The following is a 21,186-nucleotide window of genomic DNA, read 5'->3' on the forward strand; positions in this document are numbered from 1 at the left end:
CGTTACATGCCCTGATCTACAAACATTAACTGCCTTTTGTGTTGGAAGTTACACCCATCAGCCATAACATTAAAACCATCTCTTTGTTTCTGCATTTTTACATTTTAGCTAATAATTCTAGCTGTTCCTTCAGTTAAATGAAGGCTCATAACAATGCAACGGTATAAAAACCTGCAAACAGGGGTGAGCTATCTGTTCTAGCTAGCAGGCTAACCTTAGCCCACCTTCACGGCTGGAGCGGCTAGCTAATTTAGTCGTAAACTTGTCGAAAAATACCGAATAGGGGTTTCTTAATGTAGTTTTTTTTTCATATACCAGTTTAAATGCTATGTAAAAAGTGAAAACACCATAACTATTAGCTGGGTTAAGCCACATTTTCTTACCTGTTTCTCTGGAGAACCTAACCTAGGTAGCTAGCTAGGTTAACTGTTGCTGACTAACGAGCTTGTGTTAGCTTAGCCTCCCGTCTTCTCTTGGAAGCAGAAGCGCAGACAAGCAGGACGTTTAGTACTGTAAAAACATACATTTATCATCATAAAAAATTGATTAGGGTGGGAATAACGACGTTCACATTGATCGCGAATGTTAACTAATTTAAATTACCTCAGCCTTTTTCGCTCGAGGACGCGGAGAGGCTGACTGACCCTCAAAGCCCAGCGTCAGCCAAAGGACTCAACTGTCTGAGCTTTTATCTGCAGTTTATAGACCTTTTAATATCTTAAAGTACCTTTTAAAATTTCAGCAAATAAAAAAAAAAGAAAGAAGTCCAGCACACAATTGACACAACTTCAAATGATATGAATTAATGTTTTTTTTTAGTCATGTAATTGTAAGAATACAAGAATTTACTACCTCATATATTATTATTATTATTATTATTATTATTATTATTATTATTATACATTTACATACCTGCAACAGCCCGCCTCTAAACTCTTTTAAAAAAATGGTTCTTCAAGGATTCTTCAGTAAAGGGAACGGTTCTATTTAGAACCATGAGTTCTACACAAAACCATTTCATGCCTAAATACCTCTTGGTGAAAAGGTTCTTCAGACTGATTAAGAATGTGCTGCATAATGTTCTGTATCAAACCTTTTTTCAAAATGGCTTTAAGTAGCCCCAAAAAGGGTTCTTCTATTGTTAGAAGCTTGACATTGTAACAGTAGAACCTTTTGGCGCTATAGAACCAATACATCCCTCAGGAAAAATGTCTTTCCCAAGATCGTCTCAAAGAAATAAAGCAGATCTCTGCTGTGTCAATGAACTGATTTCTGAACTCTTTCTCCTAAAACCTCCTTTACAGGGTGTGGAGTCAGTAAAACTTAAGAAAATATCATTTTAATGGATTCTGGTTCAGTTATGTTGAGATGTACCCTTGAGGGTCCCACCCCAGTGACGAGAGGGGCACTGTTCCAGTGATGGTTTGTGTGTAGAACAGAGGTATATTAGAAAATAAGATAACAAAATAAGATTTCAGGCAAGTTTCTGTAATATGGCCTCAGATCTACTTCCACAGAATCGGTCTAGCATAAAAACAGGAGAGGTCTACGCTGAGTTCAGAACCTTGGCCTATAATACTTAAATGTAGTATAATATAAATTTGATTTGGCAGTGGTTAACAAACTAAATTACCAAAATACTTATACTTACATCATCATTTTAAGTGTGACAAGCACTGAATACTTCACTGTAGAACGGTGTCCAAGTGCTTAATCCATTTAATCCACGTGGAATCTTACATGGTACCTCCAAAGACTTTTTCCAAAGCCATTCAGTCAGTCTGTTCACTCTGATGAGGCCGACCTTGATAAACCCAGCAAAAAATGTGTAATTCTGTTTGGGTATGTGGCTTTCAGGCATCATAAAGGGTGTCAACTTCAACCAAAACACAGAGCAGGAAAGGAGTTTGCGCTGTACAGAGAATGCCATCAAGAACAGCTGTAGCAGAGTTTTAACTGTGAGCTTTAAGAGTGTGAAAGGTTAATTAAAGTGCTCTCCATGATTTTAAAACAACAAAACAGTGACCCTGATACTTCATTTGCTAAAAAGCTGAAAGAAAGGGCTGGAGATTTGGTGCCCTTTTCAAATTCGGAGACACAGGGTGCTCTATTTAGTAACCGGAAGAAACTTTCTGAAGGTCGAAGTGCTTTGTTTACTGTTATTTGTAAACAGTGGTATAAAAAAACGGAACACTACTGGCTTATGATGAACTGAGAAAACGTCAAAAAAAAATTTAGAAGCAAAATTTGAAGTTAAACTTAACAAGAACTTTTTAAAAGGACATCTTTAAAAAAAAAAGAATAAAAAAAAAAGACTCCAGTTATTGAATTGGTTGCCTGAAATGAGTAACGAGGGTTAAACAGGAAAAGTGTCATTCAGGTTTTTGATATCAAATTGGTTGTTTTATAGTGGTGGTGATGGGAACCAGAGGTCACAATGTCTTCAAATATAGCCATTTTATTTACGATCCAAAACCACCACTGAGCCTACATGTGACTTGAGTTTTTATATGTATGTGTTGATGATGGTAAAATGGGTGAAAACAGAGGTAAATTTTAAAAAACATTCCTTATTGGGGACTACATTACTTCACAACAATATATATGTACCGTTCTGCTATGAACAGATTCATTGTTCAGACGTCTGGTTCCCATCACCACCACTGTGACCAATTCTGACCCGGTAAAATTTCACACCAAACCATTCTGAATAACTTAACAATTATTCGCTGACACAATGATGGGCATAAAATCCTGCAGCTTAATGGGAGTAATAATAGTTTACTCTTATTAAAATACCACTTAATTCTTTGCAAAGACTTAAATAATCCATCTCAAACTAATAAACAGTGGATACAGTAATGTTTAGAATAAATAACAATAGTAATACACAGTGCAGTATATAAATAAATAGCGACAATTATTGGTTCTGTACTCAAGCTCACTGGATTTGAAATTGGAAGACTGAACTTGGGAGACTGAAAGAACCTTATAGGAATTGCAACCATTTTCGATACACAGCCCTTTTTTAAGCCATTTTTAAGGAGCCCAAAAAGTAATTTGGTGGTTGGTAAGTGTAGTGGATAACACCTCTGCCTTCTACGCTGTAGACTGGGGTTCAATCCATGCCTGGGTAAACACCCTACACTACACCAATAAGAGTCCTTGGGCAAGACTCCTAACACTACCGTCGCCTACCTGTGTAAAATGATCAAATTCTAAATCGCTCTGGATAAGTGCGTCTGCCAAAATGCCATAAATGTAATTTGCCTATCCAAAACATCACTTTTAGCAAAGTCACCAGTTTGTTAGATCGTTAAAGAAGCCAGAGTGTACTGGTAAGATTTTCTAATGAGCTGGCCAAACTCAGAAGACCACAGCACGACCAAACATGCATACTCAATCATGAAAGAAAACCGTAGAACACACTGTAGGCAGAGATGTGTCGAAGATGATCACGAAGAGATGAACACAGCAGCAAGACCTCAGAGAATTCACCACGATACAAACCACTGGTGAGTCTCAAGATCAGAAAGACACAAAGTACATAAAACTGCCTGTATGTGCTGTGCTGAAAAGTACTGTACATAGATAAGATGAAGATAAACTGGAGTGATGGAAAGAGAACCGCTTGGAGATGGTTGAAAAGAAACGGCTCATGTCATGGGCCTTTACAGCTGCCGTCTGATCTGGATCACTCGTCGGTATTGATGAGGCGACTGCCGAAAGTAGCAGAATTCTGAGGAAAAAAAAGAAGCATCTGAACTGCTCAGATCTGTCAGACAGAGCAAAACGCTTCCGAGCTCTCTGCCTGGTGCTTTGCCTTGAAGAACAACAGCGACTCAGAAACTGACAGTTTTTCAGGGCCAAAGAGTGAAATATTCTGTCTGGCCAAGTCAGTCTTCTCTGGAAAAATTTAAAAAATGCACCTACACCTTTTTTATTCTCTGATTCTGGCAGCAGACTGTCAAAATTGTTGTTAAGCCAAATTAATGACTTCTTTAATCAAAAATGCTGACTTAATATGTTGAAATAACATTTTGTATATGTCAAAATAACTTGTCCTAAAGTATATACTTTCCAGTTGCTTTAATCAAATAACTCCTCATTTCCTAGTGTGTTTTACCTGATGTATGTTGTTTCTTAATTCAAAATTTCAAGACAGCAAGTCAAACATTTCCAGGCATGAATCATTATAAGGTACTATTTGGGGAATGAATAAATGAATGAATGAATGAATGAATAAATAAATAAATAAATAAATGTCATTATTTTAAAATACTATGTCAAAATCTCAAGAAATTAAATCTTTATTTTGACATCATAAATCACATTAAGAATAAAAGTCATTTTGCGATTGCCAGCAAACAAAAAGTGAGTGTCACATTTACAGGCTTGTCTGGATATCAACAGGTAAGACTTGCCCAATTAATTAATAAAAAAGATGTGCCATTTCACCCAATATTGACTGTAAATATCAATATCAAGAGACAACATATTGCACTTTAACCTTATATTCACTTCAAATCAAATTCAAATCCAAAGTGCTGGCGTACAGACCTAGACCAAGAAACAATGGTCAATGTCCAATTACTTTCAGACTGCGCTGTATCCTGCAGGCAAGATATAAATGTTTGCAGTATCAAATTCTTAATGCTTTCTTTCTCTGACCAGTGTTTCAAAAACAATCAATAGTTTCAAACTCTGAGGCCCAAATTCTGGATGGCAGGAAACATGGCCCCTTCTTTTCCTGCAGGAAGCAGTTACAGGAATGCAAAACCACAGCACCCACCGCTCTAAGGTGTAGAGAAGAGCAACATGTAGTGAACCTCTGACCAGCGAATATGGCAATGGAACCTTTTCAGAGCACAAGTGTGAAAAAAGATAATTTAACCTTCTTGCAAGGAACGTTTCACCCACCGTCTTCTCCAAAGAAAGTTTGCAGTATCACACGATGCCCACTTGAATCAAATAACATCATTCAAAGGAGAAAGCAGATATCTGGCCTAAAAGAGCCATAAATAAAACTTTATTCTCTCGATTTATTAACAAGCCACAGTGCATCTGTGGCCGTCTACCACAGCGCTTAAAACTTTGAGAACAGCAGTCCTCAGGTCAAGCGACCCACTCTATACATTTCAAGCCATCTGCGAATCTCTGGGTTTTTTTTTTCTGCGTTCAGTCCCGTCCTTTAGAAAAACAAAATGCATTAATGCTGTAGCAAAGGGGTGGCAGAGCAGCAGGTCTTTCCTTTTCACTCCAGAAGGGCTGACAGAGAAAAAGCAATGAGGAGAAAAAATAAAATAAAAACAAACAAATAATAAAATAAACAAATAAATCCTCAACCTCGTTTGACAAAGCTGGAGCAGCATGCGGCAAATACTAAGCTTTGTGAAGTTTTTCTCCTCCCCCATGCCGAAGCCTTTTCTGTTGTATTAGCTTTAAAACATAACTGAAATTTTCAAATAATACTAGTGATAACAATAAGAATAATGATGATAAAACCTGTAGCAGCAAAAGAGGAAGAGAGAACTAAAAGGAGTAACAGCTGAAGCAACCCTGGTTTGGAGGAAGGCATGGGTTAAAAGAGGTCCATGGGTCAGCGGCAGGGGGACGAAGGAGGCCGGAGGGGGCTCATCTCCCGTCAGCAGGGGTGCGGCTGAGGGTGAGGGAGGCCATGACACGGCCGAAGCGCTCGCACAGCTCCAGCGTGGAGTATGAGGGCATCTTGGGCGGCTCGGAGAACGTCTTGATCTCCGTCGAGCAGTCGAGCAACTTGGGGAGGAAGTCGGTGAGCTTCTCCTGAAGATTAGCTGCAAGAGAAGGTCAGTAAATGTGAATTCAGATTTGTAAAGCATTTATTTTGCCACATGCAGCTGCTTCAAATTCTCATATCATTGCTGGCAATTTTTTGATCCACATATATTTAGTTCCACATAATATTAAGATTAACAATATAATTAAGTAATAAAACAGAGGGAGGGTGTTCATTGAGTGCTCTATTGCTTTTAAAAACAACAGCTCTGCAAAAATGATAAAAATATAATCAAATCAGCCCAGAATGTTGTAGGACATATAATTTAATGCTGGAAATTCCTTCTAGACTTAATGCTGAAAAGACCCATCTAGAGCCATAAAACTGCCACAGTATCAGGTCCAGCTTATAATTTTCAGATTGCCATATTAACCTGAATGTAGTTTTGTTCCAGTCAGTCTGTAAAGCATTTAACAGCTCAGCTTGTTTGCTGAGTTATATTTTCATTTGTGGCTAATTTCATTTTGTTTAGCTGTTCACAGCTGCAGCCTGAAAAGCTCACTTAGGAGCAATGACAGGTTAGGAATTTGATGTAGTCCTGCTGACAAACTCTTCTTCAAAAATCGATCAAACGTTCTAAAGGTCAAGTATTACTTTATAAAAGTTATCCAGTGTATCCATTATCTATTTTGAATGTGCTAAGTACGCAGTGGTTAGCTAAAGCATAAAGCGAGCTGTTACTTGGCAACCGGTGCTCAGTGAAATGATGCAATTATTGGGATGATAATGTGAGGTTCCCTCAAATAACAACACAGGTAAAATGCTTCTCTATACTACAGCTCTGCAAAATAAATGGGTGCAAAACCTAGAAGGACATCTGCATTATGGATTTTTTGTATAATAACTATTGTATAATACTTTTAAACGAGTTATATACCTTTTAATTAGTATACATGTCAAATGTATATAATTATCTGTTTAACTCAAATGCAGACGAGAGGACAAGCCATGTTTGGTGTCTGAAGTTCACTGCGCCAGAGAGACGAGACTAACGTAGCTAACAAGTAGTCATGCAGACACCGAAATGAAAATAACTGCCCGAAAAAAACTGAAGTTCAAGAGACAACTGGCCAAATGCCGAAAGAAAGGAATTTTACATTAGAATTTCCTGTTTTATTCATGCTAATATAAAATTTTTTGATTAATTATATCAAATAATATGTACATGTAATGTTTTATTCCCTTTTACTGACAAACTGATGGATTATTCCAGGGATATCTTGTCCTATAGCACGGTAATTTCTCTCTAAATTTTGTAATGTGTAAAGCATGTAGACGTGCCTTTGAAATGCACTGCTAGCAGTCTCTCCAGCAGGAGGCGCTAGTAGCACAAAAGTCGTGTTTGCATGTTTTTTAAACAGAGGAAAAAGCAATGAACTCTGGCAGGATCTAACAAACGGTCATGTTTGCAGTAACTTTCAAAACAAAGGTTAAATAGTTCATCATTGAGTTACCCTGTACTATTTAATATGTGATTGGGGCAGTCATGAGCTGGAGGTTAGGGAACCAGCCTCGTGATCGGAAGGTTGCCGGTTCGATCCCCAGAGCTGACAGCATATGACTGAGGTGTCCTTGAGCAAGATACCTAACCCCCAACTGCTCCCCGGGCTCTGCGGACTGGGCTGCCCACCGCTCTGGGCAAGTGTGCTCACTGCCCCCTAGTGTGTCTGTGCTCACTAGAGTGTATGTGGTGTTTTACTTCATGGATGGGTTAAATACGGAGGTGAAATTTCCCCGTTGTGGGACTAATAAGGGTCACTTAATTAATGAATTTCCGCCAAGCCTGTTCAGTTAGTACTATAGAACGTACAGAACGCAGCTGCAGCAGACGGCAGAAGGTTTGTCCTTCACTGTTGATCTACTGCTGCTCAAACTCTTTGAACACTTCTGTGTTGACGGCCATAAGAGCATAAGGAACAACAGTGTGTGGATCACTTTTTAGTATTTTTATTATGATTTAAATGATATGTAAAACACTGAATTTTAATACTGAATTGCAGACCTATTTATTATTTTTTTTCTGGCCAAAACTGTTGGCCTTTTTTACCTTCTTCTATGGTTGGAATTTTGCTGCATCCTTAAGGACAAGTAATGAAAGCTTATATCAGCCAGGAGAGGACAAAATAACGCAAATAATCTCCAACGTATATGTGTAAATAACGTGCTAATAATCTCAAACTTGATTTCAGCCACATGGAGTCATTAAGCAATCTTTGATAGACTTGCTTATCGCTGCTGTCTGAAGAAAATCTTGCATCTCCGTTTTTGTCCTGTTTTCAGTTTTTGACTTAATTTGAAAATTTCATTATGAATGAACCAAAAGAATAGGGCCCAAAGTGACTTGGAAAAAGTCTGGTTCCACTGATTTACATTAAAAGTGAAGTATGTTTTTCCTTTGCCTGCAAAAGGTGTCATTTTGGAGATACAAGGTCTTCTTCCTACAACAGCGTTATGCAGTTTGACACTATCACATTCAGTTATCTACAAAATTGGGCAAATGTTGGCACAATGACATGTAGCTATAAACTGCCATTAGCTACTACAGCCTCATATCTCAAAGAAGACAACTTCAGACCCAGAGCATGTCCGATCTGATCAACAACTGATAACAGAAAACGTGTAAATATGAAAACTCTTCAAATATTTTGCAGTTGACTTCCAGGTACTGTACTGCCAAAACATGTTTAAGTAAGAAAGTTGGAACGGAAAGTGTCAGTGTCCAGTTAGTTGTGTCTGCAGCCCCAGTTTGTGACCCTGCACTTACGCTCCATTTCCTGGCCCAGGTACGAGCACCAGCGGTTCCTCATGTCCTCGACAGCAACCATGTCCTTCTCCTCCAGCTCGTCAACCAGCAGCAGGGGGATGCAGGGCACCACCAGCTCGTTCATGATGCTCAGGCCACTGTTGACCTCCGGTTCCTCTCCGGTCTCAAACAGGGCAGCCGCATGCTCGTTCAGCTTCTACAGAAATCATGTGCGCACACACACATATACACGCATGTTATGTTCCCTCCAAACCCAGCGCTCGAACATTAAATGGCCAGAACGAGACTGAAATCAACGGACACTAAACACTGCAAGCTCTTGGCCCTTATATCTCTCAGAAGTGTCCTCAGCGTCCAAGAAACAGTCTGGAGTGTTTTTCTTATTGACGCAAGGGCTGACGTGCCTGCTGATGGATTTGCGCGCAACTTCTGAGAACCCCGCGGCACAAGCAACCCCATTGACCTTGGAGTCTTCTGCAAGGCGACTGCGGAACTAGGGAACTGGTGGGTGCCACGTACAAAAAAAAAAAAAAAAAAAAAAAAAATCACCGGAGTACATTAGCAATGTCAATGTTAGCAGTATTTTCAATTAAAGCCGAGCAGCGGGGTAAACAGCCAGGCTTGAGAGAGAGCCAGGGCCCCTGTGTGGTTCGAAAATGGTGGAGGTAAAATGAGGACAGCGGCGCGGCCCCAGCGGTAATGTGTTTACACTCTCAGCAGCGCCTGCTTCCTATTCGGAGCCTGATGATTACATTATGAGCACAATGGCGGTGTAGGGTTACTGGGTGCAGGCACCCGGGCGAGGGCCGTAAAGGTCTTAGAACCAGAACACAGTTAGAAGGCTGCACAGACAGGGATATGGTGGAACATTACTTGGTAAAGCTAATAAAAAACAGGACTGTTCAGATAAACATCAATAATTAAAACAAATTGTGATGATTTAAAATCACTAGAAATACTGCACCATGCAAAACACAAACTACCCTTTGCTTATTTAAAAGCAGCCATTACATACATAGAGATATAATAGATAGAAGCTCATTCACTTTCAAGAGCATAAGAATCAAGGGAAAGTCAAAGGAAGTGAAAACCAGAAGTTTTCAAAAAACGTTTAAAAGATACAGAGAAAATGGGATTCCTAACAACCGTGCAAGACCAGGCACACCACCAACATTGTCCCCATCAAATAACCATTACATAAAGACTTAAATCTTTACGAGAAAATCCACAGGTGTTTGTCCATCTTTCCACCATTTCAATGCAACTGAAAGGATGTGTAGCTGTCAAAAAGCCTTTGCTGAGAAAAAGAAACAGGTGAAAATGTGGAAAATCTGCAAATCAAACAAAGAAGCTGGTGGTGTTCTCAGACATCAGTAAATGGGGATCACGCAACCAACTTTTCAAACTGAACTCACCTTGCAAATGTATTTGTAAAACTGAAAGCAAGTCTCCCACAAAGAATTGAAACTATAATAAAGACAAAAGGGTGGATACAACAAATACTGAAGAAACGATTCTATTTCGTTTCTAAGGTTCTGTGTAATTTTCAGCTTTTTTCCTGATGCCAAAAATGAATGACTTGGCTGTTTTGACTGGAATTAAAAAGGAAGGGTGGTCTGACTTTTGCACAGTGCTGTATACTACTTCCAAAAGCAGCTATTGCCATTACAGCACCGCTAATGAGCTCAAATGGAGAAGAAAAAGAACAGAGAGATATAGTAAGGCCTTCATGAACCAGTGTTATGGGGGGAAAAAATAAGCCAAAGCATTATGAAGTTTATGAAGGGAGTCACCCTCATTTGCTGATTTGATTTTCCCTAAAAGGAATATTTTGTCTTTTTTCTACATTTCCCAAAGTCCTCATCGGTATGACGCATTTGAATTCTATGGTTCATTTGCACACAGATGCAGCAGTTTAAACCTGTATTTGCATGAGTGCTCTATATTTATTGCATTTGGAAAAATAACTGAGGAAATGGATAGAGAGAGAGAGAGAGGGAGAGAGAGGGAGAGAGAGAGAGAGAGAGAGAGAGAGAGAGAGAGAGAGAGAGAGAGAGAGAGAGAGGGAGATAGAGAGAGAGAAAGAGAAAGAGAGAGAGAAAGAGAGAGAGAGAGAGAGAGAGAGAGAGAGAGAGAGAGAGAGAGAGAGAGAGAGAGAGAGAGAGAGAGAGAGAGAGAGAGAGAGAGAGAGAGAGAGAGAGAGAGAGAGAGAGAGAGGGAGGGAGGGAGGGAGAAATCAACATATGAATTTGATACAATTTTATGTCCTTTATATTTCCATTTCTGATAACTCACAGCGTACGTGGTTTAACTTTTAATGCAGTGATTGTTATGTGCTGGTTTCTCCTTCCACATAGCTCGGAGATGCATTTCAGCTGGAGGTAAGCTGGTTCTAGCCCTGAAAAAAGGGTGAGCTGTAGCTAAAGCAGACAAACTCACCAGCAGGCACTCTCTGCGGTAATGGGCTATAAGCTCTTCATCATGGCCTCTGTACGGGCCTTTGGAGAGGAGCTCTTTGTTGTACTGATAGGCATAGATCAGGTACATCAAGGCCTCCACATAACTGAAATGAAAAGAACAGCAAGTTAACATGGCTATAAAGAATGCGTACATTTCTATCAACAAGCAAAAATGTGCAACTAACAGACTCAATGCAAAATATGAAAACCGAAAAAATGTAGCTTTTTTATTTATTTTAAATACAAGGTTTATCTCTGTATCCAGTCACACAATTGTCAGAAACATTGCAATCATTCCAATTAAGCATTAATTAACCATTTTAATTAAAAGTTTTACAATTCTCACTGGGCTCGAACGCTACCCTTGCAAAGAGACGTAAATGCACATAATAGAGGCTGTGCTGCCCCCTGGTGCACATAAATATGGAACGCCCCATTTCCAACTAGGCAATAGCAGAAACACTCCTTTTTTAACATTTTCAACTCCTTGAGACCACCAGTGGTTCCAAAATGCACTTCATATTTTTCATAACTTTCATATTTCATATATACATATAAAAAGGTGGGTGTTATAACTGTCTTCTTCCCAGTCAAACAGACGGGTAATTTTAAACCCTTATAATAAAAGAAGCTGAACCCATTTTTCCACAAATTTGGGCTATAAACTATAAACAGGTGGCTTCTCTTTTTTTCTTTCAGCAGTAAATTGTAAGCATATAGCCATATGTTTATGATCATAAAACACGTTCTGTTAATTTGGGGAGTTTTTACAAAATAAATAAATACATTTAAATAAAAATGCACGTTTATTTCATGCAGTTACTGAATAATTTGCCTTACAATTTGGGCATGTAAATTCAGATAGAAAAACCAAAATATACCCTGGATAATAAGAGAAAATAAACCTAACTTGCACAATTTTCACTCAGACATAGTTGATCAGCCAAGACATGTTTAAGTCCTAGGATCTCCATCAGCTCAGCTGGTGGAAGATCATGTTCATCCATAGCTCATTAACACTGGAATACCATTCCGGAGAATATTAAGAATGCAAGCTCAATAGGTATTTTAAATTAGATTTAAAAACAAAGTATCCTGTTTTCTGTTAACAGCAGTTTTTTCTTATTTTAATTTACATCATAGTATTTTTACCATTCCAATGTTTCACTTATATTCCTGAGAAAAATAATTATTAATATTATTACTATTACTACTACTATTTATTTTGGTGTCCCAAGTTTAGTGCTGGAGCTACAAGGCTAACGTAGCTTAGAAAACACTAGTCAATAGTCACTCCAAATCTCTTCCGAAATTACTTCCACAGCTTTTCCAGCCTGTTCGTACTGCACCCAGCACTTTATTAACGCTGCACAGGCTTGTGAATGTGGTTTAGAACACAGCATGACCAACCAAACTTTACCATATAGCTGAACACAGCAGGCAGCTATTTTTTTTAAAGCAATAATTACAGAAAGGTTTGGGTGACTATTGACTTGTGTTTGATAGCACAGTTAGCTCCAGCATTAAACTAAAAAGAAGTAAAATATGGCCACCAAACATATCTTGGTTGACCGAGGACGTCTATTCTAAGTGGAAAATTGTGTGGATTTTGCCGAACCATTACTTTAAGAATGTCCACAGACAAAGACAACGTAAGAACAGAAACAGACTGCATTTACCTTTTCTTTAGAAACAGCTCTAAGCCAATCATTAGGAAGATTGTGGTCTCTCGGAAATTCCTGTAGTCCTGATGCCACATCTATATATATTTTTATATATATATATGGGGGGGGGGAAAAACATCAATATGTGACTTCAGTGTTATGGAGCACATAGATAATGGGTACAGAAGTTCATCTTTCGAAGCTTTAAAATGACAAACCAACACATAGGTGGTTTGAGACAGATTTATATATATATATATATATATATATATATATATATATATATATATATATATATATATATATATATATATATATATGTGTGTGTGTGTGTGTGTGTGTGTGTGTGTATATACACACACCCACCCACCCACACAAAACATAAAAAAAAATAAATAAAAAAAAATAACCCAACAATAAACACAGCTGACCTCGTATTCCTCCATGTTAACTTCGTCCGGCTTAATGAGATCAAGCTTTGCGCGCGCCACTTTCATGATGCTCTTACATCTGTGGGAGAAGGGAGAAAGCACATCGCCATTAGAGCGCAGTCTGCGCTGGGGTGGAGGGTAGGGGGGGTGACTCATGAGGTAATCTGTGGAATGAGATGGCGAGCCGTGTCTCTAGGCCTTGCGCTGGGGGCATGAATCATTCTTTATTACTGAAAACAAAATGGAAACGGCTCTCTGGAGCTGCGTGTTTGGGCCACACTCACATAAATCTAATTATATTCCTCAAAATAGAGGAGGGGGAAATCAATTCACTTATGAATATGGATTACGTGGCACACTTGGCCGTGTGCGGTGCATGGTGAATGCCCATGGGAGGAAGCGATTGGGCTCTGACACAAGGACCCTTTAGGCAACAAGACAGGCAGGAACAAAAGAAGCAGAGCAATATTGGCTGGTTAACAGATAAAGATGGGCTCAGATCTTCGTATAATATTGTACAGAAAAGCTCTGGTCCAAAAGACATGCGGCCTGGCCAGTAATCTCAACTGACAGTGTGACGGAACAGAATGGACTGCAACTATTTAAAGGAATACTTCAGCGTTTTTCAACCTAATCTCTATCTGCTGCATCTCTATAGCATGGCTGATTACCATGGATAACAATTTTGACACGCTTCATTGTACTTAGCAAAAGAAAAGAGGTTCATTGACTCGACACTCAGTAGAAGCCAATGGCCAGATGCTGAGACAGCTGTCCATTGGTGTCTATTCTTAGTCTTGTTGAGCCAGACGTGACTAGAATACACAGGGATAATCTGTTAAACTTCTGATGCTGAGTGGTATCGAAGTCTGCCACTAACAAGGCTATGCCCTCTCTAAAACAAAGCCTTAAATTCCTCTTCCTCTTTTGAACTGTGAAGCGGAGATGGAGACAAGCCGCACTTGAGTCACATACAGACTTGACTCGGGACTCAACGGCTACGTTCACACAGCAGGTAAAAATGGCCCAATATGATTTTCTCACAAAATCAGATTTTTTGTTTGGTTGTTCACCTGGTCTTTTAATGTGATCTGTATACAACATCAGTCTGAACAGATCACCTCCTAAACAGACCCGCATGCGCAAAAGAACAGTGCTTCACGAGGCTCGTCCAGAGGTAAACAATCATGACGGCCAGTGAACGCCTGTCGCTCCCGGAGCTTTCAGTTTCGTCTCTGCCAGAATCACAGGAGCGATTATGAGGTTCCAGTGGTTGACAGCTGGGCCTTTGTGAACACGGAGCAGTTGCAATAAGTCTTCAATTTTTTTGATAAAGAAGCATCAGCCTAAACATGTCGAGTAGGACTGATATAAAAGTCCATGAATTCCGAACTGGTTGTTCAGACAGAGTCGCATTGCTGCTTGTGCCACATCTGTGTCACATATGAAGGAAAAGATCAGATTTGGACCACTTTTACCGGCTGTGCAAACACAGCCAACTTGAATAGGTGCTTAACTGACTCGTGACTCGACTTATTTGACTTGTGTACTTCACCAACATTATAGCTCACCTCATCCTTTCGGAAAAGGAGGGCCAAAATGTGGATATTATCCCAGAGGAAAAATAAACTTGTTCTGGCACTGGATCTCGTTATGGAAAAAAAATGTATTTAAACCACTGTATTTACTGGGTGTAGCACTTCAGTCAGTTCTGTCCTTCAGACTGAAGGTTTTTCTGTAATGAAAGGCTTGTTATTTAAAGCCGTATCGAACCTGACAGGTGCAGCAAATAACAAGGCTGAAGTTCTCCACTAAAGACACAAGATTCGCCCCCAGAGACGCGGGGCTCGACTCGGACTCGCGCCCCCAGAGACGCGGGGCTCGACTCGGACTCGCGCCCCCAGAGACGCGGGGCTCGACTCGGACTCGCGCCCCCAGAGACGCGGGGCTCGACTCGGACTCGCGCCCCCAGAGACGGGGTGCTCGTCTCAGACACCACAGACTCGAGACTTGAACTGGTTTCATATGAAGTGACGTGAACATCTATGGTCTGGTGTACAACCAAGTAGCTTGAGTCCAAATCCAACAGCTTGTCTTTGAAAACGGTAGCCAATTTATTGCAAATCATATTTACGTCAACTGAATCATTCTGGTCTGGTTCAATGAACATTTTTCCCCTTGAAAGACATAATGTGTACTTGGACCACTTGTAATGTGTTGTCTGCATACGTGACACATCTTAACACGTGACACGCTTAAGCTTTCTGGAAGACTCATGTCATACCCACAGGCTATTGCCAGGCCTATCGTCATTTGGACAGCACTGACCAGCTCACTATTACTACTAGTACAAACTTCACAAGGTTTTGGATTGACTTTCCGATCTATGTTTCCACCCACGTTTAGCCCAATTTCTCATGGTTGTCTCCAGTACAGGAAAAGGTGACAAAAATCTCCTGTAGAGGGATCTGGTGGCATTTTTCCTGGTGCAATCTGAGACTAAAACACAGCGGTAACTGCTGTAGAATTATTTAGTTTGGTGAGTCCAACAACTACTCAAAACTGATTTTTAAAAATTGTAAAATCTTTGGGTATTTTGTTGAAAATTGTTTCTTTCTATAGCAGTAGTCAAAAGGTCAATATGTATAAATATAGCAGTTATCTCCTCTTGAGAGACCATATGTATCATAAATAGAGGCCATTCTAAAAACGCTTCCATCATTTGTGTTCTACTAGCTCTATAATGGCGCATGTACATGTACCCCATGGTTGCCACCTGCAATATAATTTTTATAGATGGTTGCAAAGCACAGAAATCGTTCACAGAAATCGACAAGATCTACATTAATTTCTGACACAAACTAAATCTAAGCTTACTGTCATTGTTGCTAACAATACCATTTTACACATTCAAATGTATTTATACATATACATCTTTGGGCCATAGTTTGAAAGCTACAGAAGAAAGAAATCTGAATATGTGAAAATGAAACCAACTTCACCGCATTACTGTTGAATGTAACTGACTGGACTTGTTGCAACAGATGCAACAAATAAAGATTAGGTTGAAACACTCCTTGGTTGCTTCAACATCACTTAACTGGGGACAACTTTAGGGGCAAAAGAAGCTTTTGACCGTACCTCTCGTCAAAGCAGAGGTTTCTGTCTGCGAACTGCATGAGGAGGGTTCTCTCCAAGATCTTTTTGGGTGCCTGGTTCTGGATGAAGTAAACAATGACATGCTGTAGCCGGTGGTCATTCTGGGGAGGTGTGTCTTCCTGGGCTAACCTCAGCAAACGGGTGTATTCAACTTTAATCGCCTTCAAGCCAAAAAGAAGATAGAAAAAGGGATGGAGGGTGTGGGAAAGAGAGAGTGAGAGATGGGAAAAGAGAGAGAGGCGGAGCGTTGGAGAAAGAACAAAGAAAGAAAGACGCACTGTTAATTATCAAGACCACATTAAAAAAATACTGAACATAAGTGCCTCAGGCACAAAGCCATCATGAGAGGGAAAAAAGGCAACCCTGTCTGACAGGATCATCTGACAGAACACAAATTAGTTTAGTCCATGATGTGGTGATTCATACTTTTATAAATGGACCCCTTTGACATGGTTTGATGTGCAAATTCACTGCTGTAAGACTTGTATACAGCCAACAGTGAAGAAAAGCAAGCAATCACAGCATTTATTGCCCATCGGTGCCATTTATATTACAACATATCGAAGCGCATTAAAACATCTCAACCTTGAGTGATCTTTAAATGACATTCAATAGGTCTGTTGGTTTAAGTGCATTGTAATTTATCAGCTGAGTGAATATATGCATATTCACACACTTATTTTGCGCATACTTAGGGGTGGACAAATGAATTTTTCATTAACGACGAGGGAGAGGGGGGTGCAGTGAATGAGTAATAGACGTTGGAGATCAGTTTGTGAAAAAACTGAAAAACAGATGGTGGCCTCTACTGGGACGATCCTGATCAGAACAGTGAGAGTTGTGAGAGTCTGTCTACAGTTGATGATCATCTGTCAACTACATTCCAACACAGGCACAATCACAGCACACAGCAACACACAATTAAGTGTCTTACGAGCCATCAGTCATTCCAGTTAATTCCGCAGTCAAGGTGACACCACCAATCAAAATGACAACGCCATACAGATGTAATGAAAGCTAGAACAGGTTTCACAAAAAGGGGGAGGGCCTTAGACAGCCATGCCCAGCAGGCAACTAATATCACATCTTCAAATTAAACAAAAATAAATAAAATAATAAAAGAAAATGGCAAAAGAAATGAACCACATTGTAACTGCAGACATTGAACGTTGGGATGTTCATTCTGTGTATATGTATTTGACAACTATTCAGTGCTTGGCCTAAAAGTATACATAGTGCTCTATGTACGGAAAGTTCAGTGCTTTTTTTCAGCTGTAGCTATCTGAATATCTGTCTGTTCAATCTGAAAATCAGTACTTTAATGAATCTAGAACAATCCGATTTCAATCCAGTAAATGTGTTCAGACGAATGTATGTGTTATTATCTGCCTTAGTACTGTGCTGGAAATTAAGCACTGTGATACTACTCTCACCATTTTTTCCACTGCACAACCAAAAACAACAGCGGTTCTTGTTCATTTTCTACCTGCTTGAAAATAGAACAGTTACAATATACTTTAAAATGACTTTAGTAATAATTCTTAAACTCAGCACGTCACTCAGCTTGCATACTAGTTATGTGGTCATGCTTGGTGACTTCATCACCTTGAAAAATAAAGATCTCATCAAATTGTTGTGCAGCTGAAAAGAGGAGAACATTTGAGTTCTATTAGGTTCTCAGTATCCTTAATCTTCAGTATTGGCCAAAGAAAAAGCACAGTTCCAGTTTTCTGGTGCCAAAGGTTGTAGTGCTTTATGCAGTGGAAAAATGCAGTGGTATTGATGTTAATATTCAGATACCGTGACAACCCTACCCTAAAGTCTATATGAGAGAGAGACACTGCAGTAGAGACACAGACAGAATGACCATACAAAAGAGATGAGGGGTGCATGCAGAGGTTAGCACAGTCACTGGGGCTGCAGTCACTGATAGTGGATGCATTACGGAAGTACCTTGAAGAAGGCTGCTTCAGGCCCACACTTGTCATACACACTCCTGGATTTGCCAATGGCCATTATAATACCCTGCATGTTTGGCGTCATCATTGTCTGCCCAAGGAAGGAAGCACATTACTACGGAATATACACAGTCCAATGGGCTAGCAACATGCTAATCGCATCATTTATGCACTGTTGGTTGTATTTTTAAGTACCACAAAGACACAAGCATTCATACACTCATACACCACAGCAAAGTGTTACACTGAGAGTGTCAGGAAGTGTGTCACATGCTCGTGTCCTACACTGCATGCAAAAACCTTCAACCAGAAATCAAAACTGACTGATCAAAACTTGTTTAGCTTGATACTTTATGTCCCTGATCATATCAAAGGGCCCATATCTAAGAATAACTTGGTTTTCTTGCTTTTTTTAAATGAAGAGTTTGCTGTTGGATACAAATTATTAACTGTAAAAACAGCCCGTTCTGAAGCCCCTGTTTTTGGGATATCACAAAAAGCAACACAAGTACACGTATCTGCTTATTCAGCTTACAGCAGTTTAGTCCTGCCTATTCATATAATAAAAGTGTTTCGACCTGGACTACATTTTGAATGAGGCACAACACAGAACTGACAATCAGAACAGAGATCATTTACATATGTTAGTCTTACAAACACATTAACAGAAATGGTTTATTTCTAAGAATTAGGGGCAAAAAAATAGTGATGTAAAATGAATGATGGCTGTTTTTGTTACATAAAACCACAAAAATGCCATAAATGGGAAATTAAATACATGCACGGTTCTCCATATCAATTCCATTCAATCCAATGCCACAATACAGAAAGAAAATGTTTTATGATATCCACTTATTTCCTGTTGACTTTAAGAACAACTGCCTTGCACTTTTTGTGTCTTTTGGCTTAAGCACTTTAAAATCTCTCACTTTATGCTCCTGGATCAATGTACTAGTATTTGTTCATTAGATTTTAGAGATGGTTCAAATTTATTTTTAAACAGGATCAACCATTTTTATGTGGCACAACCACACATTGGCATGAAAAATGACTTTTTAAATGTTATTTAAAACTACTGAAAATGTGTACGCTATCATAAGACATGTTTGCATGTTTTTGCAGGGGGTCACACTACTTCACTGAATTAAAGTGAACCAGTATAATCAGCATATGCAAGGACTACTGAAGGCTAGCCTCCCTCCTATTTCGTCAAAGCAGAATAAGTCCTTTGTTGGCAGTTGTGCCCCATGACATTTGAGAAAATCTGAATTCATGAACAAGGTTTGCTTCTAGTTGAATACTTTTAAAGCTGCCCTACTTCACAACATGTGATTTGAAAGTTTCAAACAAAAACCTAAATATAAATCATCAACCATTTCATGACAAAATTTCCCCTATTAAAACTTCAATTAATCTGCATAAATGGTTGGGAGGTCAGACCACTTGATATCTTTAGAATTTAGGAGGCATAAAAGCCTAAAGTGAATTCTGAATCCCCGAAAATGTATTTAAATAAAAGAAGCACGGCAGAATAATGCAATAGATGTCAGGTGCTTATTAAATTAATTCATAGGAAAAAGTAGTTTTAGTTCAATTTTGATTCAAAAGATTATTTCAGGGCATGTTACCAATAAAATAAACTAAAAAGCTGTGCAGACCTTAACAGGACCCCTAAAGGAACTGGGGAAACGGAAAGAAATGACAAAAGTACTACCTTACATAACAGTAACACTAAAGGCCATAGATTTTATCTCCTTGCTGTGATGTCAGCACTCAAACCTTTCAGATGCCAAAATTATTTCAATATGAGCTTTTGTCAATAGATTGGAAAAGAATACTATGAAATCATTATTAGGTAAAACCTGTTCTTCATTCCAAAACCCACAAAGCATGAAACTGAGTGTTGAAGCTAAATATACCCAAAGGATTAGGATTAGCACAGAGCTGTTCAATGTTAACAGAAGCATAATAGGTACTTTAAACTGAAAACTAATAGCAAACATCAAGCATAACTTTAACAATTTCCAAAGAATACAACGTGTCCCCAGGTTTTGGCAGCATACCGCCTCAGAAATGGGCTTTTTTCTCTTTTTTTTGGCGGCACTGTCTTGTTTCTCAAAGCACTTGACTTGCTGCTGCACTCCTGGCTTGAGCAGCTGGTCACTCCCTAAAGGAGAAAGAGCGACCTCTACTGTCTGATCTCCTCCACTCCTGGAAACGGGGCCAAAACCATGGACCCCACACTGATAACTACAGCAAATGGCTTCGATTCTCTCTGACCTGCAGACCTCACATTCACATTCCGGTAGAGTTTGCACTTGTATGCTACTCTAATTTGACACAGCTAAACCAAACATGCCAATAAAGAATGGAAGTTAATAGCCACCAATTAGTATCATTATGCACGATCATCAGTATTGGCGACACACTGATTACCACTGATAACGACCCCTGGTCGAACTCCATCCAACCTTCATATCAGATAGGTGCTGATAAATTCTGATATTTATAGCATTTCACTTTTTTAATACATTATTTTGGTAAAAGTGTTCCAAATAAACTTCAATGTATGGCATTTACTGGTAGGACAGCTTTACATTTGAATGGTTTAGAGCTACAGAAACACATCTTCTTGTCTTTGGCACGGTTTATATTTAAACGCTTTATAAAATTTGATGTGAAATCCTTGCTGTCAGTGCCTCGCTTTTTACGTCGGCATGCTGAAATTCCTTCACAGGTATGCTCTAATCCCAGTATCATTGCAACACTCATCAGTCATGATAACCATGTTGAGTATGTCATTAGCTCTACAATTTCACTCAGTATCAGCAACACTAACCAAGCCTTTCAGATTGTGTCAATTAGTTAGACAGCCAAAAGAGTACCCTCACAAACTGGACACAAATCTTCATGTTAAACCCAAACCACACAATTTC

At 39.3% G+C, this 21,186-nt stretch overlaps 1 protein-coding gene across 3 annotated transcripts in view; it reads right to left on the bottom strand.

Annotated features, from left to right (window-relative positions):
• Positions 1 to 4,998: 4,998 nt before the first annotated feature.
• The window catches only part of usp25 (ubiquitin specific peptidase 25), a 49,156-nt gene continuing 32,968 nt past the window's right edge, over positions 4,999 to 21,186 (bottom strand). For 2 of the 3 annotated variants that reach the window (XM_017711909.2, XM_017711910.2), the window contains 7 exons: positions 18,246 to 18,341; positions 16,275 to 16,453; positions 13,134 to 13,212; positions 12,718 to 12,797; positions 11,019 to 11,142; positions 8,580 to 8,775; positions 4,999 to 5,813 (listed from right to left, as the gene is read on the bottom strand). In XM_017711909.2, coding sequence (XP_017567398.2) covers positions 5,635 to 5,813; positions 8,580 to 8,775; positions 11,019 to 11,142; positions 12,718 to 12,797; positions 13,134 to 13,212; positions 16,275 to 16,453; positions 18,246 to 18,341 — 933 coding nt within the window. In that variant the 3' untranslated portion in view covers positions 4,999 to 5,634. The remainder of the gene's footprint in view (positions 5,814 to 8,579; positions 8,776 to 11,018; positions 11,143 to 12,717; positions 12,798 to 13,133; positions 13,213 to 16,274; positions 16,454 to 18,245; positions 18,342 to 21,186) is intronic. The other variant, XM_017711911.2, reaches the window with a different exon arrangement.

This window comes from Pygocentrus nattereri, chromosome 18, assembly GCF_015220715.1.
Source record: "Pygocentrus nattereri isolate fPygNat1 chromosome 18, fPygNat1.pri, whole genome shotgun sequence".
In the NCBI taxonomy this organism is placed as follows: Eukaryota; Metazoa; Chordata; class Actinopteri; order Characiformes; family Serrasalmidae; genus Pygocentrus; species Pygocentrus nattereri.